We start from the raw sequence: 19,761 nt of genomic DNA, 5'->3' as shown, positions 1-19,761 counted from the left end.
CGCTGCAATGTAGGGATAAAGTAATTTATTCTAAAATCATCGAAAAATATTGTACCTTAGAGTTAGAAGGGCGTAAGACTCAAACGGCTGATTTTACAGGAGAGCCCAAAAAGTATTACACTCCCAGCCGGCAGCCCAGTAAATCGAACCAGCATTACAACACTTACTTATGAATTATTGTACTCACGTTGATTCAGTTTTAATGCTTACTGGACTTACGCTCTTTCAGCTCTGGCTATCTTCAAAACAATCACTTGCAGAGGACTTATGTAATTTTGAATCTATAGAGTTCGAAAAACTGAACAAGATCCATTAAAAGCATCATTTTGTTAAAAAAATGGACTTACCCTCCTCTTACTCTGAGGTAAAGATTTTTGCTTGACGAATAAGATTTATTCGATTATTCTTAACAGTTAATAGCAGTTATTATTACATCAGATATACAAGAATCAGCAATATTTTATAAAAGGCAGTGGCAAGATAGAGAATCAGCAACGCTGTACTCCTATCTTTCTCCACTGTCATTATAACGTGGACCGCACTATAGACTCACCTGGTGCAGGCAAAAGCGCTGCTTGCTTTCAACTGTATTAATTGAACCCTCTCCCCCGAGGACCGCCAAGCTTTTAACTGCTTTTAAGCTTCTGTTACTGCATGTAAATTGGTCCAATAGAACATTCACAATGTCTTTCATTGATTTCTAAGGATTTTAATTGTCAATTGAATAATGCTATTATTTTTCAGTGCAACAAACGAGCACAATGATTATGCTCCCAGAATCGGATTCATTCACAACTTTAAACCAAAAGAGATGCTTGTAAAGAAGTGGGATTCTGAGAAAGAAGACATTAGCGATGAAGGTAGGGGTTTCATAAGAGTTTAGTAACAACTAGTAATTTACATAAATATAATAATGCCATAGAGAAACAATAGCGTAAGTAGATATGCCATGGTATAGGGCGTTTATGTCGCAACTTTTACTGTTATCTCAAGCCGATTACTGTCGATTTTTACTGTTTTGACCGGGTAAGAGTGTATGAACGGCACAGTATGAGAGACTACCAGCGTCATAAAGCTTCACAAGAAAGAACTACGTGTACTATCAGCTTTAGATAACAGTAAAAGTTGTGACATAAATGCCCTATACCATGTGGTATCTACTTATGCTATTTCTTCCCTATGATAATGCTGGCCCAACTTTGAGAGCTAATGCGAATGCTTCAGTCAGTTAACCATATTTCCACTCTTTACTTATATCTAATAATCTTTCAGAGAAGTCTACAGATGGAAATAAATTGGAAATTGCATTTGTTCAAATGCAAATTCCTATCCAATTTAAGTGGGTTGTAAACAAACTGAAACTGATTTCGCCGTTCTGTACTGGGCTGCCCACTAACGGTAGAACATACATGATAAACATGTTCATCATTAGCGAGAGGCTTCTAACATAATAAAGTAAACAACCAATAACAATAGATAAACCACTGGAACATTACAAATAATAACAATAGAAAAATAATTTAACCTCAAAAATAAACAAAAAATGGAGATACAAAACCCTACCTTTAAAAAATGTTGCTCGAAGCGTTCCGTTGTGATGATACAACAATGTATGACGACTGTGTATCATGCATGTTCTATCGTTAATGCTAGTTAAATGTTACCGTTAATGTTAGAAGGTCTCAAGTAGATATCATTCCAATGGAAGAACCTTTAGCACGATGAGATAATACTATTTTGCTTACGAGGTCGATCATTGTAACTTATGTTTGAAGCAACGTTACGTTACAGATTTTACAAGCTATAAAAAACAAGCTACTAATCGTTTACCGTTGTTTCAAATAACAACGCGGAAGAGTAAGACTGATCGCAGTGGAGTATACTTAAATTTTAAAAAACACTTTTGAAGTGAAAATACACTTACTTTTGTAGTGACGATCGTTTCGACCTGTTGTTAGTCATCATCAGACTGTGGGAATTTACTCAGATGACAAGGCTATCATTAGATAAAAAAGGCTATCATCAGATAGCCGTGTCATCTGAGTAAATTCCCACAGTCTGATGATGACCAACAACAGGTCGAAACGATCGTCACTACAAAAATAACTGTATTTCCACTTCAAAAGTGTTTTTTAAAATATTCAAGTTTAATTTTAACAGTGAAAAAGTATGGATATACAACAGAGCAGTGGAGTAGTTTGAGTAATACATCTGAGGTCTGACTTCCACTACGGTATTCACGAGAAAATGGTTGGCTGCCTTGTCGAAAAAAACTAGTGAAAAACAGATTTCGATAGAGACAGAACGCATGCCCAGAACCATATTCCTCTGAAGTTCAATCTTATTCTTATGATTATTCTTTTAAATACTTTATTTATGACCAATCGGAGGTTGAAAAAATGACTCTCGTAGATCATAGATGGTTCAGATCTATGATCTACGAGAGTCATTTTTTTTCAACCTCCGATTGGTCATAAATAAAGTATTTAAAAGAATAATTTTTCACTAAAAGTTACTTAGATGGAAATTACTGAGATATTGCAATTATTCAAATGCTAATGAATTAATTATTATTATTAAACGAAAATAGATCCAAATTAAATGCTGTAATTCACCCCGAAGACTTCTGCTACTGCAAATATTGACAATAGGGTAAACAGCTAGATGGGAATTCGATAAGCGCTAGTATTCAAAAATTATTTTCAGCCCGGGAATCGAACCCAGTACTTACTAATTGCCGGTCAGGAATGCTTACCCTTACACCAAACTGACGACAATCTCTGGATAGCAGCGCTCATTTTATACGAAGCCATAGCGGCCAGCCAGTCTACAACCGGCAGTTAGTAGGTACTGGGTTCGATTCCCGAGCTGAAAATAATTTTTGAATACTAGCGCTTATCGAATTTCCATCTAGCTGTTCACCCTGTTGTCAATATTTGCAGTAGCAGAAGTCTTCGGGGTGAATCACAGCATTTAATTTGGATTTTCGTTTAGTAATAATAATTAAAGGTTACTTACACTTATGATTATTCTTCAACATAATTGCCGTGAAGGTTGAGGAATTTGTCATACCAGTTTATTTGTCATACCAGGATTATTTGTCATACCAGTGGACCAGCCTACCAAAACCCTCTTCATAAAATGCTGCCGCTAAATAAGTTGAAGTAGGCTATGACGTTTTTTGGAGCTCCTCATTAGTTTGGAAGCGCAGCCCTCAAAGTCATGTCTTGAGTTTGGAGAAAATATATAAGTTAGAAGTGACGAGTCAGGTTTTTATGAAGGGTAATTGAAACTATCCCTTTTGATTTGCTAGAGAAGCCGTTTGGTTGCAACAGCACTGTGAGGTCGAGTTGTCATGGATCACAACAGTTAGGGAAATCATATCAGCTGTCTTCAATTTTCCGATACCATTCACGCACATCATCACTCATGTTTTCTGTGCATACTTGAATCATTCTTCGGTAAATTTAAGCTGTTGCCTTTTGCTTGCAAAAATGAATAACGATACGTAACTAGTACTCTTGGCGGGAGACACACTATTCAGCTCTGTGAAAATCACCCCCCTACCACTTGTCTATGTCTTACGATATGTGATCGGAGTTTCAAAAATAAATGACCCTCTTATAATTGCTATAGTTGAATGACAAGAAACAAATAATGTTTCAAGTGACGTCCGCTGACTTTCGGCTGTTAACAAATAATGGTCTAAGTGACGTCCGCAGACTTCTGCTGTTAACAAAATAATGGTATAAGTGACGTCTGCAGACTTCTGCTGCCGTCTGAGACTTAATATTATGTTTAGCTCAATCCAAACAGCGATGATAAGGGTAAAGAATAATATACTTTAAACTCTGCTCCCTAAATAGAACACGACAATTTTCTAGATCCTGAGCGTCTCTGGACTCTGGAGGTTCTCTTCCCAAAGATTGATGCTTTCCTAGCATTATAAATTTACTTGAACTATAATTGTCATATAACTAGAAAATTATCTCTCATTATCATCCGCCTCATTATCCAAGCACAAGCCTAGAGCTCATGTGGGCATCACCCTCAGCAAAAATTACTATAATAGATTTCAGATATAAATCTTTGAAACATTTTGTAAATCATACCATTGTAACAAATCTATAGTCCACATTCTTCAGAACTGATTTTTTTTCAAATTTTAATTTGACACCGAATATAACACAAAGTATATAAAAGAATCAAATTCAATGTTCGTTTCACTTTTGTTGATGGTTTCTTTACGGGAAGTTCCCACATAGTCTGAATTTAACATTAATGTTAGTGGGTCAAGCCGTCAGTGGTTAAAAGCCGTCAATGGGCCTGAAGACTATTATACTTCAGCCGGGACCGACCATTTAATGTGTCCATCCGATAAATAACATGCGAGTTGCCTGGCTAAAAACTTTTGGTCCTATCTGAAGTTGAACCCAGGACCTCTGGGCTGCTACGCAAGCGCTTTATCTTCTAGCCTACGGATCACTCCTTGAAGAATTATAAAAAAATTAATATTAGATGCTTATTCATACTTTGTATACACTGGAACCTCCCATTCAACATTATTCAATATTCCTTTGAAATCATCATCATAACATTCAACAAAAATACATTTTTATGAACTCGAATTTTCAAACGTTTATGGCAAGGTCTATTAAAATCTCTAAATATTTAATAGAATACTTTACACAAATATAAGACGTTGCGTCTTCACTAAGAGGTAGACCTCCATAACACGTAGTTTTTATAACACTATTTAGACGCTTATCAGGATTATTATTGTGTTTCTTGAATGGTTCCAAATTTTCTTAAATAACTCAATATAATTCGTGGCAAGTGATAATTGAGTGGAATATTTATAATCAATTTATTAATTCAAGCCTTCTAAATTCAAAATTTATAGTATCATGTTTATTTTGGACTAGAATTTCATAAAAATTGTACACGCAAAATTCTAACCTTATCTTGGACTTTGTCACCAATAAATTTGGAAGAAATATAGCACAAGGACTACCTTATTATTTTATCTACCAATGTTATTACATTAGTGTCATTTACATTGTAAATAAATGAAATAAAATAAATAAATAGTAATCTGTTTTCATAAACTACTTTGTCGGTACAGTGCTATACTTTAAAACGAATTGTTTTATTTACTCATCGCAAAATTAACTTCAGTAAACTGTAGTTCGTATTAAAGAGGTTGATGTTGGGCATGCGCCACGAATCGTTCTTTCTAAACTCTACAGAGATTATCAGAAGATTTATTTAAAGCTACTTCAAGACTATTAAGGTGATCAAGTCGAACTTCTACAAACACGACTCTTTCCTCTAAACCTTGAAATTCGTCTTATTGAGGCTCGGTACTGCAAAATCAAACGAAAGAAATACTAAGGTGGAATGAAAAAATATGTTGTCGGTTCTACATAATTTAAGCCACCTCAACTAAATTTATATGAGGCTTGATATGGAGATATTTTTACATCTCTGTAGTGTAATTTTTCAAGGAAAACTGTCTACAGGCAAGGGGAAAGATCAAAGATCTATTGACCATTTGGGGATGTTTTTTCTCGATTAAGGAAAAGAAAATAAGACTAACCATTTTCAATTGGACTAAAAAACTTTATTATGTTCATAACAAGTTATAGCACAAAATGATTCCTTTTTCATGTAGGCCCATACCAATCTCATATTTGGCGAACATAAAGAAATCGAAGTTTTTTGACGTTTCACTTATACATACGGAGATTCTTACACTATTCTTATTAGGGTTGAATTTGATTGTATAAAAAATACGTTCTAATAATAAGAGTACCTATGAGTTGTTTTTTTCTTGTAGATTGTTACCCCCAATTTGATTCCCCCAAACAATGAAAAACTAACTAATGCTATTTTATAATTAATTTTCCCTCACATACAAGTGTAGAATAAGTTAAGTATAATTCGACTAAAATAATAATTCAATGTAATTACAAGTATCAAGTTATTCACCTATTTCAGTTCCTACTTCCTAGATCTATCCTTTCAATTAGTATCCGTTCAGTTGATAATATATGAAGTAATTTACAAGGTATAGAATACAACATAATTTAAATTTGAAATGAGGACAATTATCAAATAGTAACTTTTGTGTTAGTCCTTATGTATAAAACTCACAGATTAAATCTGACTAATCAAGTTAATTGAAGAGTATTCTGACATCAGACTTTTCTTAAAGAAAGTCAGAAATCACAGTATGGTAGTTTCGTTTAATTGGCAGTTCTAATATTTTTACAAGCGGGTAAACTTTGATATGATTTAACATAACAAGAATCTCAATCTCTCTTCTAATTGCAATCTCTTTTTTACAAGAGAAATTACAACATTGTGAAAACCCTGGAATATTTATAGGCTATTTTCAAGTTGAATTATTCTCATGTTGAATGTTGATTCAACATTATTGAATAACATACTATCGATTCGTAACTAAGTTTAGTGTTTTAAAACAGTAATCTTCTATTGAAATCGATGGAAAAACAAAACTAAAATTTGAGATAGGAATAAAACTGATATTAATGTAATGAAGCGTATATTATTTTTGGATGAATTAATATAGAATTTTTCAAGGTACTGAACGCCTGCACTCATCTAATATTAGTTATTTGGGGAAAAGTTTCAAGCTATATGAATTAGTCCATAGCAATATACCTAATGATATTTACAATAGTAAGCCACTGTAAATTTGTTAAATAATTATTGCTTATATAACAGGTGAACCAATAAGGGTGTTAATTTTATATATTTTTTTTATGTAGGTAAAATTCAACAGCTGACATAAATAATAATTGTTCTAATACTTGAAAATGGAACACTATGCTCTTAATTTTTATAACTTCCGAATTGATGTAACTCGTATAGGGTATACAATGTATTTCAATTCGGAAGTTATAAAAACCAGAACAGGCCCTAAATACGATTAATGAATAGGTTGAAGAACAGGTTGGAAAAAATGAAACAGAATAGAAATAACAGTGTTTAATCAAACATTTCATGAAAAGAGCTTGTGATGTTTAGTGGCGCGAGGTTGAAATGTAATACACACCATTTTAATCTATTAATAGTTCACTGTTATTGGATCACCCGTTATCATAAATAAAGACAAGTGGATCTCGAAAAGCGCTATAATCGGTTCACCATCATTTCATATCTCAATATGAGAAATATCCTTTACAAGAGAGCAAACAGTGTAGTACCGCACATAAGTTGAGCCACGATGAAACTTGTTTACAAGTAAGGGCATTTGTATGAGATCGGACACAAAACATTTATAATATGTCCGTCCACACATGTTAAATACACTGAACAAAAATTAAAACTAACACAAAATTGCATGAAGGAAATGTTGACATAATTGTCTATTTTTCACGCATACCACACTCATCATACTGTAGACAAATCTGAGGGCCGTATTTATAAACGATTTGTAAAACATAACTTTGTTGCTACCAACCCAATCTCAGTACTAGAATTGAGGCCTTGGGCTAGCGCCACAACCAAGTACAAGAATAGCCTGATTGGTTATCAAGTCAAGCTCAGAGTCATAGAAACAAAACAGTTATTTGAGTTTGACTTTGTTGTTTAGCAACAAATAACGAGAATCTGATTGTGGCATGATCTGGAACAAGAATTGGTTGCTAGGCCTCAAAGTCGTTCTCAGTCTAGTTTTGTTTCTTACAATTCTTGGAGCACAACTAACTTGAGCTCACCTTTGTTGTCGAGCAACCAACAACTACAGCATTGAAAAGTCACAGGGATTTTAATTTTACACTTTTATCTCATCAATAAAATATTTCACAATATTACTTCTGTTTATGTCGAAACATATTTGAAAAGCGACGAGTGGTAAAACCCATTAGGCTTGAAATCTATGGATAGTAAAGATTTGATGATGCAAAAGTCAACGTTTGTTGTTTAAATACTGAACTACAACCCTGATTTAGAGAGCAAAATGTATTTAATATGTTTCAACTCAAGTGGTAGGCTATTGTAAATAGTGCGTGAGTTTTTTAGCTCAAAAATTTCTAGTTTCATTCAAAAATGTTTAGACTTTTGAATAATTATTTCTTCAGATTTTGTTAATTCAAGACATTCGCAATTACTATTATAAATTGAAGATATGTTTTTCTGAGCTGAATGTAATTTATTTTGTAAAGCTAAAGTGACAACCCATATTTTCATTTGGCCTGTGTAAGTTAGTATGCATTGGAAAATGGAAAGTTTTGGCATGAGGATGAGCCAGTTCTGCCTTACCTCAAATTAATTATTTGTACACAATTTAATGAATTAGTGAAGGTACATGAAGTTGAATCAAAGTGATAGAACACCGAAAAGTCCTTCCTAACAATGATTCTCCAGAAAAATCTACTATGAGCATTCAAGTTAGTTACATTTTACAATGATTCAAAACGGAACGGAAGCCATATTGAACAAATTTCATGAATTGTATTGTTAACAATGTGATTGATTAATGAAACCAAGTGTCAAATCCCTTATGAATTTTTTTGATCATGAACTTTTGGAGTAACGAATGAGCTACTGCCTGTGTGATATGGTGGTTGCCTGGTTGACTAAGTGTCCTGGCTGCCTAATCAAATAGGGCCGTCAAAGGTATTTATTGTAAAATGTAAAGGTATTTATTGTAAAATACCATTCGAATTTCCTCTTTCCATTGGTATAAATACTATTCATTCCGAATGAGTACTTTGGTAATTATTTTTTTAAATCCTATGAATCTGTTGTAGTGACCCTGTATTACATAAAATTTTATTATGGAAGTTAGATAGTTCATAATAAAAATTTTCATAAGTTTCATTAATCAATCACATTATTAACAATATATTTCATGAAATTTGTTCAATGTGGCTTCCGTTTGAGTGTATTGAATCATTGTAAAATGTAAATAGCTTGAACAAAATCATATTAAATTTAAAGATCATTGTAAAATACCTTTTGAATTTTCTTTTTCCATTGTTATAAATATTAATTTCTAATGAGTACTTTGGTATTTATGGTATAAATGTTTTTAATTTCGATGTGTTGAAGTAATTATTGTAGACTTTTTGTGTAGTTGATATTGTGGTAATTATTCATATTAAATGAAAAAGACTAAGAAATTGTCAAAAAACACAGATTTATTGATACTTAGAAAGACCGGTTTCGGTTATTACACCGGTATTAAACTCACTGATTAACTCAGAGATTGAAAATGGTGTAATAACCGAAACCGGTCTTCCTAAGTATCAATAAATCTGTGGTTTTTTGACAATTTCTTAGTCTTTTTCATTTAATAATTATTGTTGATTTTATGATTAATTAATGAGTAAAAGTGTGAAATCCCTGGTGTGTGACTATTTGGACATCCAGTTTATATTGATATCGGTACAGTAAATTCCTTATAGGGTTGGTAGCGGACAAAGTGGCCCTTATTCGAAGTTGTCCTGACTCTTGCGTACACAGCGCGCCACGTTGCTCTTGAAGGCGGGGTAGTCGTCGCGCAGCTGTTTGGCAGCGTCCACATTGGCGGGGCTGTCACTGTTGGGGTCGGCCAGCATCGAGATGACCGACACGAGGATGGTCTCGACTGTGTGCACGGGTAGCCAGCGCTCGGATGCCAACTCGTAGCCCCACCGGTCGTCGCCCGGCTCGTGCAGGATCGAGATGCACACGTTGCCCGCCTTGTCGATATTCGGGTGCCACATTTCCGACACGAATCTGCCAACACCAAACACAAAACAACTATTAGTCGTATCAGAGTTATAAGGCATGAGAACGAAAACAATTGGAAGCAAAACTATTTCAATCTGATGTCTTGGAAATTATTAGAGACTAGCAGGTAACCCATGCTTTGCAGGAGTCTAATTAGAAACTTGACAAACTAAAAAATTGACCCACTGAAATCTTGAAGACTTTAAAATAGACCTATAACCATAATTGGTAAATTAAGAATTTATTAGCAAAATTTCAAGTTAATCAGTCCAATAGTTCAGAAGTGATGATGCGTCATTCATGAATTTCCTATCTCGTACGTGCATAAGCCAATTCCTTCCTTTTTAATATTATAGATATCAATAACTTGACTCAACAAAACTTGCAGGAAATTCATTAAGCTTAATTTTTCTATAATTGCAAAGTCAGATATGCATTGTTTCCAAGATACAGGTCCGGTTGCACAAAAGCTTGTCAAATTAAAAACATGATAAAATGCCAGGAGAACTAATCGGTGAAGGCTTTTTTGAAAAGAAGGCTTCTCTGGTTAGTTTTAATCGCGGCTAAAATTTCATACAATTTAAGCAAAAAATGTAAAAATACAACTCTTGAACCACCCCCATCCCTTTGGTGTAAGGATGGATAATTTTAATTATGTTAACCTCAAATAAGATGCAAAGTTGAAAATTATTGAATTTCAAACATTCCCTTCGAATTCCATTGTCAATTGTTGTCAAACTCAAGCTTTCAAAAGTTAAAAGTTATAAGAGCAAAACCAGTCTGCTGTATACCTTTGCCTCGTTTTAAGCTACATTCAGATTTGCAACATAGTGGATTGGATTCACTAATACAAGAGTAACATTCTATATTAATTATAAGTCTTTTAATGTGTATTATTTTCATCTGTTACCAAATTGAATGACTTTATCAACACTAATGACCGTGTCTGTGAATATCAGGCTAGACCAAAATACATAAAATTAGCGGACCTGCATGTACAGGCTTTATTTGTACAAAACTTTTTTATTATGTTAATTGAGTAAAAATAAATACACTAGTAGTTCTGTGAACAGTAGACTTCACGCAGTATTCTCATCGACAAATACATGATTGAAACTATAGACCTTATACAGCTTCTCCACACATCTGTGTAATCACTTGACAGCTGATTTATGATGTATAATTCTATAGTCTGATTTTACTCTAATATTGGCGTATGAAGGAGGCTCCTTTTTCATTTTATATTATCCTTGAAATGCAAAATTTCCAAAAACCTTGTATATACGTCGACGCGCAATTAGAAAAGGATCATACCTGTCAAATTTCATGAAAATATATTACCGCGTTTCGCCGTAAATGCGCAATATATAAACATTAAGAGAAATGCCAAACCGTCGACTTGAATCTTAGACCTCACTTCGCTCGGTCAAATATAGAATTTGAAAGAGCTTATTGAACTTAATTGCTGCCTAGACTATTAGATGGACTAAATTTAATAAGCCTGCGGTAAATTTGATCAAAGCAAGCTAAGATTTTCACTATAGAAGAATTTAAACTATAGAATTTGTGGAGATGATAGGATTACAGGGTTAATGATTCTCTGTTACCACCGCCTTCTCTTGTAGATAGGTGTGATTCAGGTTATTCCGGTATATCCAATGTAATATTAATAGCGTATTATTGTTAATAATGATCACCTCTATCTCAAATATATTTTATTCAATGAAAAAATATTTCTCATGCTTCAATAATAAATCACCAAATTAAGATGAAATATTTTGGTAGATCCCTTTCTTTTTTTCATAGTCAACAAACGATGTGGCAACCGTAGGGAGCTTAATTTGATTTGAATAATTGCCTTTATCAAGTGTGGAGTTAGGCCTCTAAGTCCTCTCTGCTACACAACCCTTTAGCTGGGGAGGTAGAAAAGGATAGAGCTATCTGCTTTGTCTAACGATATGCAAGGATGGCAAATAATTCATGTTGATCAGATGCTGACTTTATATCGTTAATTTCTTATTATCATCCACCCACGCACAAGCCTAGAGCTCATGTGGGCATCACACTCAGCAAAAAAATCTAACCACCTTCAAGAGGGCCGTCAGGGAGCTGCTTTGTGATAAGGCATAATAATGTAAACGAATTTATGAGTGATAATATGAACTTTTGTTTAAAAGTGGTCACTGTTGTATCTGCCATTTGAATAGTTGTTGTGTTATTATGTATATTGAAATCGAATTCTATGACGACATCGATCCCACAAATATGGTTAACGGATGAAGCAGAAGGTATTAATTCAATTTTTCTTCTGTCTGTGACCAATGTATATACCGGATAGACATTGTCGTTTAATAAAAACACAAAATTTCAAATATAATTTACACTAATCTCAAGATGGCCGATCGAAGAGACTAACAAAACATACAATCTCCTCCTCACTCAAAGAATAGAGAGGGAGGTTAATTAGCTTCTCTCGGAGCACTTTCTTGAACACTCTCGCCTCCAGCTCCCGCACATGCAGTGGAAGTCTATTGTAAATTTTTAATGCGCGCATTGGATAGCAAGTATGCAGCTTAGCCAATCTAGAGTAGGGAAGGTCAATGTTGTCTCGCCCTCTAGTTAAATATCTGGCCTCTTGCTTGGAGTGTGTGAAGTTGACCTCTCAGAAGCACTAGAGAGATCAGCACATTAATAATAATAACAACAATAGGGGTGCAACTATTGGGGTTGAAACGTACAAACATCTATGGTGGGTTGCCGCAAGGCATACTCCCTGTCTTACTTGAAACGTCTCACTTTTACTCGTACTATGGGGATTTAACTAGAATTACATATAAAAATATTTAGAAACGTACTTCATAGTGGGTGGCCGCAGAGGATACTCCTTGGGGAAGATGAGGTGAGCCTTGAAGAAGCCGCCCTCATAGGGTGTGTCGGGCGGCCCAATCACCATCACCTCCCATCGGTACACGTCGCTGTCATCTATGAGACCCGCCGAGAACCCGTCCACTGGACATTTCTTCAGTTCAGTCAGTTGTTTTCGTAGTAGTAAAGCCGACTGGAATTCTGACATTAATAGTGCTCTGCAAAATCACCAATCACTATATTAATAAATGTGTTCTATATTATAAAAATAAATCAACAATAATTATTTATTTTTTAGATAGCCATATTACAGTGTAAATGAATTTATGGGTGATAATTTGAATTTTTACTGAGAGCGCGAGCACTGGATCACTGCCATCTGAACTGTTATAGTTTTTGTGGAATGTGTTTTGTACGTGTATTGATTTTTTAACTCCATCGATCCCACAATTGTGGGTAATGGATGAAGCAGATGGTATTAATAAACCTATATCTACACGATATATAAATAAATTTGTTTATTCATGCAAAGGTTAGGAAAAACATGTTAGACGCATCATCACCACATCTGAACTATGTACTGAACTGATTAACTTGAAATTTAGCATCAAGATTCTAAAGTTATTAACAAAATGTGTATTTCTCCGTCCTTATAGATTCTATTAGATTAAACATAACTTATCATACACATGATGAATATGTGTTTGTCATGTTCCGTTTAATCTAATAGAATTAATAAGGACGGAAAAATAAACATTTTGTCAATAACTTTCGTGTAAACACAGGTTTAATTTAGCGAGGATGGTTATAGGTCTATTTTTATTTCTGTTTATCAATCAATTATAATTTAATAATTTATTCAAATAGAACTAACTAATTCTAGGCAAAAATTAGGTAATATTATTCAATCATGTATAATAATACCAATATTGTATTTTAAAAGATTCTTGAAATACATTTTTAATTCAAATTGAGTTATTGCAACTAAAATATAATAACTATAGCTATATTTTTAGGGTGAGGTTTTAAAGAGTAAATAACTAAGGAATTATTTGAATTAGAAACTGAATAAAACTAACTGAAATGACACAGGTTTAGCAACAAAATAAATTTTAGGATAAAGGTTAATTATTACATACCTTACTTTTTATATAATTTTCAATGTCTAACGTAAAAATTTATTGTATTTTTAGATGTAAATATGATAAGTTATTTTGTTTCAATCAGCTTGAAGTTAATATACCGTACTCAAACTTCAAACTCTTCAAATTCAGTTCTAATTATTTACTCTGAATAAAGTAAGTAGCGGTTTATATATATATATGTCAGCTGTTGAATATGCAATTCAAATATTTCTCTCTCTTTCAATCCTACATTTATATTTTTTACTGAATAGTGCTTGTAATTTATATAAAAAGGAGACTGTTTTGGTTATGTAGGCATAATTGAATTTTATAGATTAGTATAAATTACTAAATTATTCACTCAAACTCGATCAATCAACTTATGTGTACTGTAAACTGTAATGTTTATGAATTGAAATGTCCTTAGTAGTAGGCCTAACACTTAATTAAGCTTACAACTTTTTAATTTTAGAAACATATTTTCGACACATATTTTTTTGACACATAATATCTTACTAATAAAACAATTCATTTAATATAATGCAATTTTCAGTTGTTTCTGATGAGGAAGTCGCAAGATTCAAATACAACTTGAAGGAATTGGATAAATTTCTAGGGGTTTATCCTTACGATGTTTATAAGAGGTGGACAAAGCTAACAAATGAATTGAAAGGTAAGTGACTTTAATTATTGAGTTTCCACGTATTCTGTTCATTTTAAATCTGAAATGAATAAATGTTATGTTAATAAACTGATTTTAAGACAGTTTAAATTACACTGAAATAATAGCCTAATTTATCAAAAAAGATGAGATTGTAAAACTTGTTCTTTTTTTAAATTAATCAAGTAAATAGAATACATCATTTTCTATAAACTTTAGCAAAAGCCGCATTATAAAATAGAATTGGTAGAGGTTAAAATTTTGAGTTCTGTTACTACTCGGTGTTCCATACCGTAAACTAGAAAGATTGTTTATTACAATTTAAAAGTAATTAGTTGTTATATTTCAAATTATTATGAATTATATCAAACTTAGATTAGTTTCAGACATAATACCATAAATATTTCATCGAATTTTATATGAATTTATTACATCAATAACGTAATCGGTTTTCGATGACCGTTCGTTTTTGGTTATTACACTATCCTATGAGTAACTGGTTCATGTTGACTTTTAATTTATATTCTAAGTTATAAATTATCATTTTAAAACATTTAATTTAAAAAAATTACTTACTTTAATAACTTAATTCAATAATATCTCACTTGTACAGCGACACAAACTTAGGTTAACAACTGTCGAATGTCGAAACGAGAGCTTCCTTGCTTGCTTTAGAGATGTGTCGTTCGGTCATGACCCGTTCGAATTGAACGGGTCATTAAGGTGAACGAGTGATCCGGATCACATTTATTCAAAAAACCCGTTCATTTGACCCGTTCATCAACTGGGGTAAACCCCTGTTTTTACCATCTTTACACATCAACTGTGGTGAACCTTTTTTTTTTTTTTTTTTTTTTTTGCTTGTTTATAGGAAAGCTATAGAAAATTAACCGTTCAATTGAACGGGTCTTTTTGAACGGGTCGCGGCAGTGAACGTGAACGACTGACCCGAATCAGTAAAGTGATCCGAACTTCCCATCTCTAGCTTGCTTCCTTGCACTCACGCACACGCACGGACGCGACGGATGTCGGGATGTTCTATTTCTGTACCGAACAGATGCGAAAGACATAAATGTTTGGGAGCCACTGAACAAAGGAAAAGAAATGATGATAAAATTCACAAACAACATTTAAAAATAATATCAATTCAATGATTCTTTTTTTTGCTAAAAATTACTAAACATTATCCAATTTATTTTGAATAAATGAAAAAGGTCATATAGTTAGCCTTGAACCTGTTTTGGCGGGTAGTTTGAAATCCCGTACCTTATTATCCACTATTGTGTATTTTAGTACGGTACTATATTTAATCAATATTATCTCATTCAATTTCCATCTATTGAGTTATTTTTTTCTATTTCAGAAATGAATAATTTTGCTCAAATACAATCATTATAATTTAAGATCTTTAAATATATATTTTTAGATTAAAAATAAATATATGTTTACCAGGTTTTTTATATAGGTAGGTACTCAATTGATATTAATTCAGAAACAAACAGTAAAACGTTTGAAAATAAACATTTTCTGGTCTCTTAATTTCAGAGATAGAAAATTACATAAATATATGAGTAGGTACATTGACATAGTTTATTTCATTAGACATAGTAGGCCTTATAGCCTTCACATTCATTTGCTAAAAATGATCTCTGAGGGATCCCAGTGACAATAAAATCGACTCCCAAAGGGAATACTTTACCTCGCTATATTACTGTGTAGTACCTATGAAGTAGGCCTCATACCACGCTATGTCACTGTAAAGGTTATTCAACATACATAAAAATTTAATTTTCCTTATTAAATACTATGGGCTGGTTTCACAAAAGCTGGTTGAATTTTAAACGTGATTGATTCCAAAAGAGCCATTCAGAGAAGCAGCCGTCTTTTCAAAAACACCTTCTCTGATTGGTTCTCGTGGAATTAATCACGGTTAAAATTTAACCGGCTTTTGTGCAGCCGGCACTATATCTTCTAAATTGTGATAATAATCTCCTAGTATACAGAATTGAATTCAGCATTCACGTACTGCACGTATACCAAACTCGTTCTTTAGTAACATATTTTGTTCATTAACCAAGGAAAGATCGATGAAATAAGTTCCAAATAATCATTATGAATGTGCTGAAGAAGTGTCCAGCTTTGTTTTCAAAGATCCGTCACTTGAAATGTGTAGAAGAAAATAACCCAAGTGAAGGCAGTTTTGAAAAATCATCTCTACATGGGGTGAAATACGCGTAAAATGGGTGATGCTAACCGGCACTCAATTGAACGATTATTTTGGTGTATAGTTTTGATATGTTTCAAATTTCAATTATTTTTAATAATCAAGATGAAATATTCTGAGTGAAAAGCAATTCCTGTTCTTATTGAAGTGGCGAATGCTCCTCGACCCTTGAGCACAGTATTAGTAGCTGCCCCTGCAATAACATCTAATGGTCAAAAAAAATTCCAAACGAAAGATATAGTTGACGAATTTGTCATTTCACAATCTCATAATGTCGACTCGTTGTACAATAAGTGACTGATATCTTAGGCATAACTAGAGAAACGTTCAAGTGGATATTCAGAATTCAAATCAAATTATTTATTCATGCCATAACATTCAAAAGAAAAACACTTGAATTAAACATAAACATGGAATAAATATATTCTACTCAACATAAGCTGGCGTTCCCAGCAAAACCAGAGGTTTGTGTCACTACACAAATTTGGCCTGAAAATGACAAAATTCTCCATATCTGATGTAACGTTTCAGGAACTATTTGACGATTTGGTGACTTTGGATTGTTGGTTCAAGCCCAGTAATCGATTTTTGGATACACTCTGTTATCAAACTTTCACTTTCAGGGGTTATTGTACCACTTGCAACATGCTTCCACCCTTTCCAAATTCTAAATTTTAATTTGATCAACAGTAACTGGCACTGTGAATGTTGTCAATAATTTCCTTTCTATAAACTGGGTACAAACAAATCATTACAAATAATTTATTTGCTAATCGTAAATAGAACAAATACTTTATACTAATTTCTATAGTATTGTTTTAGAGACAAGTTCCATTCTCACTTTTATTGTATTCTTTTCTAAATTGTTTTAGGCTATCTCTCAATTTCTTACATCCCCAAATCCAAAACTCTAAATTCTCATTCCTCCAAGTTCTAAATTTGTAAACATTACTTTCAGACGAAGTAGTATCGCGGCTGACGCCGAAATGCGGCAAACTGCGTTCGGCGCTGGAGTTGACCGCCAGCGACCCTGGCGACGCGCGGCCGAAGCAGCGGCGGTCGCTGAGCCGCTACACGACACAGGAGGAGCGGGAGGAACAGCTGTTGCCGCATCTGCAGGCGACACCCGGAACGGCCTTTCGCTACTCGCGGTTTCCGGACCGCAGTCATCCCGAAGGTGCCTCGCCGGCTGAGATCACGCGCCACTCTATGGACAAGACCTACACACTTGACGGCATGATCAGGGCGCATTGCAACAAGTAAGTTCACTTTTCATTGTACTCAAAGAATTGTAAAAAAGTTATACTCAGACTACTCACAAAATGGTGGTACTAGAATTAGTTTGAACAGGGCACATTGCAATAAATAAGCTATTGATGATTCTACTCAAATGAATGGACGAAAATTCTCCCAAAGGCTATCTAAGAGTGATGGTTTCTTGATCCATTCCGAGCTGCGATGTATTAACACACTTTTTTCTATGTATTTCACACGACATGCAGTCCAATATTTAAGTAAATAATCAAAACTTTTACTTACTGACTGAAGTAGGTACTTTTGATCGTCTCGCGATCATTTTCACCACTGTTGAAAATGATCGCGAGACGGTCGAAAGTACTACAGTCAGTAAGTAAAAGTTTTTGATTATTTACTTAAATATTTGACTGCATGTCGTGTTGAAATAAATAGAAAAAAGTATGCTATCTAAGAGTTTCTGTACTTTTGGTTTTCACCAAAAACTGTTGAATAGTGACAACTGGAAACAAACTGCTTGTGGAGCCGATTCCTCTGTTGATATAACATGTGAGGAAGAAAGGATGCAATATTGATGTTCTTGTAATAATTTATCTTGGGGATCAGTTTGACTCAGTGGTGCTCTAAGCTATCGCTTAGATAAGTTAAGGGTCAAGTGCCTGCTACTCCCGTTGGATGGATGACCGCTTGAGCCAACTCCTCTGAATATGATTAATGAGTTTAAAATCGCTTCCCGGTGGTTTGGAACCCACCTAAAATTGTAGGTCCATCATATCTCATTATCACCCACCTCATTCAACTCTCGGTAATATTAACACTATGACACCTTGGTTGGTTTGGTAGTCTTATGTGATGATATAGGTCTAAATTATTAGCCTAAAAAAATTCTTGTTTTTCAAGTCTTTGCACTGAAAATTGGACTCAAATTCAAAAGTGAATGAAACATAATCTACTTTTTGGATTTAGTGTATAGATCAAAATTCGGGGAAGGAACCGTTTTGGACTGAGCCTGTTGGTCCTTCCCCAATCATTTTAATGATTTGTATTTTGTGTATCATTGAATAATTAATAAATAATAACATCTCTCTGTTGTATATCCATACTTTTTCACTGTTAAAATTAAACTTGTTGATGACCAACAACAGGTCGAAACGATCGTCACTACAAAAGTAAGTGTATTTTCACTTCAAAAGTGTTTTTTAAAATTCAAGTTTAATAACATCTCATTACTCACACACAAGACTATAAAAAGTAATTTTATTTTTATAATTGAAAATTCCATCTTTTTATACTAATTTCCTACATAAAACTATCACTGCAGTATTCCTAAATTAGAAACTGAACTGTTGCAGGCCAGAAGACTTGATAGGCGAACTGCAGTTCTCGTTCGTGTGCTTCGTGATCGGCTGGAGCCTCGAGTCGTTCGAACAGTGGCGACAGCTGGTCTCGCTGCTGTGTTCGTGCGAGGCAGCCGTCGAGAGGCGACACACGCTCTACGCACGCTTCCTCGAGGCACTTGAAGCACAACTCGACGAGGTGCCTGAGGATTTCCTCGTCGACATTGTCGCCTCCAACAACGTCGTGTACCGCAGTCTCAAGGACCTGTTTCGGACGATCAACTCCTCGGACAAGATCGACGGACGTCTGCAGAGCAAGGCTGAGCGCTTCCGGGGACGCTTGACGCAGAAGTTCCAGTGGGACTTTGGGGGGTTGGACTGTGAGGATGACGAGGATGCCCCCGTGGTTGTCACTCTGTAAGGCACTTTCTGCTTTCATGGAACGTCGAAGGTCAAAATTTAAATTTAAATTCAGTCATTATACAGAGTGAGTCTAATAATGTAGACTAATGTAGATATAATACTGTAACTCTCAAGATAAGTTATTGGTCG

At 34.2% G+C, this 19,761-nt stretch overlaps 2 protein-coding genes across 2 annotated transcripts in view; one reads left to right on the top strand and one right to left on the bottom strand.

Annotated features, from left to right (window-relative positions):
• Window positions 1-19,761, top strand: part of LOC111043931 (protein AAR2 homolog) — a 22,116-nt gene extending 2,355 nt beyond the window's left edge. Inside the window, exons 2-5 of the mRNA XM_022328973.2 lie at window positions 745-860; window positions 14,287-14,406; window positions 17,577-17,877; window positions 19,225-19,761. Coding sequence (XP_022184665.2) covers window positions 745-860; window positions 14,287-14,406; window positions 17,577-17,877; window positions 19,225-19,630 — 943 coding nt within the window. The 3' untranslated portion in view covers window positions 19,631-19,761. The remainder of the gene's footprint in view (window positions 1-744; window positions 861-14,286; window positions 14,407-17,576; window positions 17,878-19,224) is intronic.
• On the bottom strand, window positions 5,602-15,066 carry LOC111043930 (probable ubiquitin-conjugating enzyme E2 7). Its single transcript, XM_022328972.2, has 3 exons — window positions 14,971-15,066; window positions 12,600-12,827; window positions 5,602-9,750 (listed from the first exon to the last, which is right to left on the bottom strand). The coding sequence occupies exons 2-3, from the start codon at window positions 12,815-12,817 to the stop codon at window positions 9,462-9,464; spliced, it is 507 nt and encodes a 168-aa protein (XP_022184664.1). The 5' UTR covers window positions 12,818-12,827; window positions 14,971-15,066; the 3' UTR covers window positions 5,602-9,461.

This window comes from Nilaparvata lugens, chromosome 8 (assembly GCF_014356525.2).
Source record: "Nilaparvata lugens isolate BPH chromosome 8, ASM1435652v1, whole genome shotgun sequence".
NCBI lineage: Eukaryota > Metazoa > Arthropoda > Insecta > Hemiptera > Delphacidae > Nilaparvata > Nilaparvata lugens.
The sequence above is the reverse complement of the archived record's forward strand: the minus strand, read 5'-3'. Positions and strand labels throughout refer to the sequence as shown.

Bases quoted from the DNA above. Each gene is read 5' to 3' on its own strand.
- LOC111043930 (XM_022328972.2), bottom strand. From the start codon at position 12,817: ATGTCAGAATTCCAGTCGGCTTTACTACTACGAAAACAACTGACTGAA. The intron at 9,751-12,599 runs GTACGTTTCTAA...TGGTGTTGGCAG, and splicing joins CTGCGGCCACCCACTATGAA to ATTCGTGTCGGAAATGTGGC.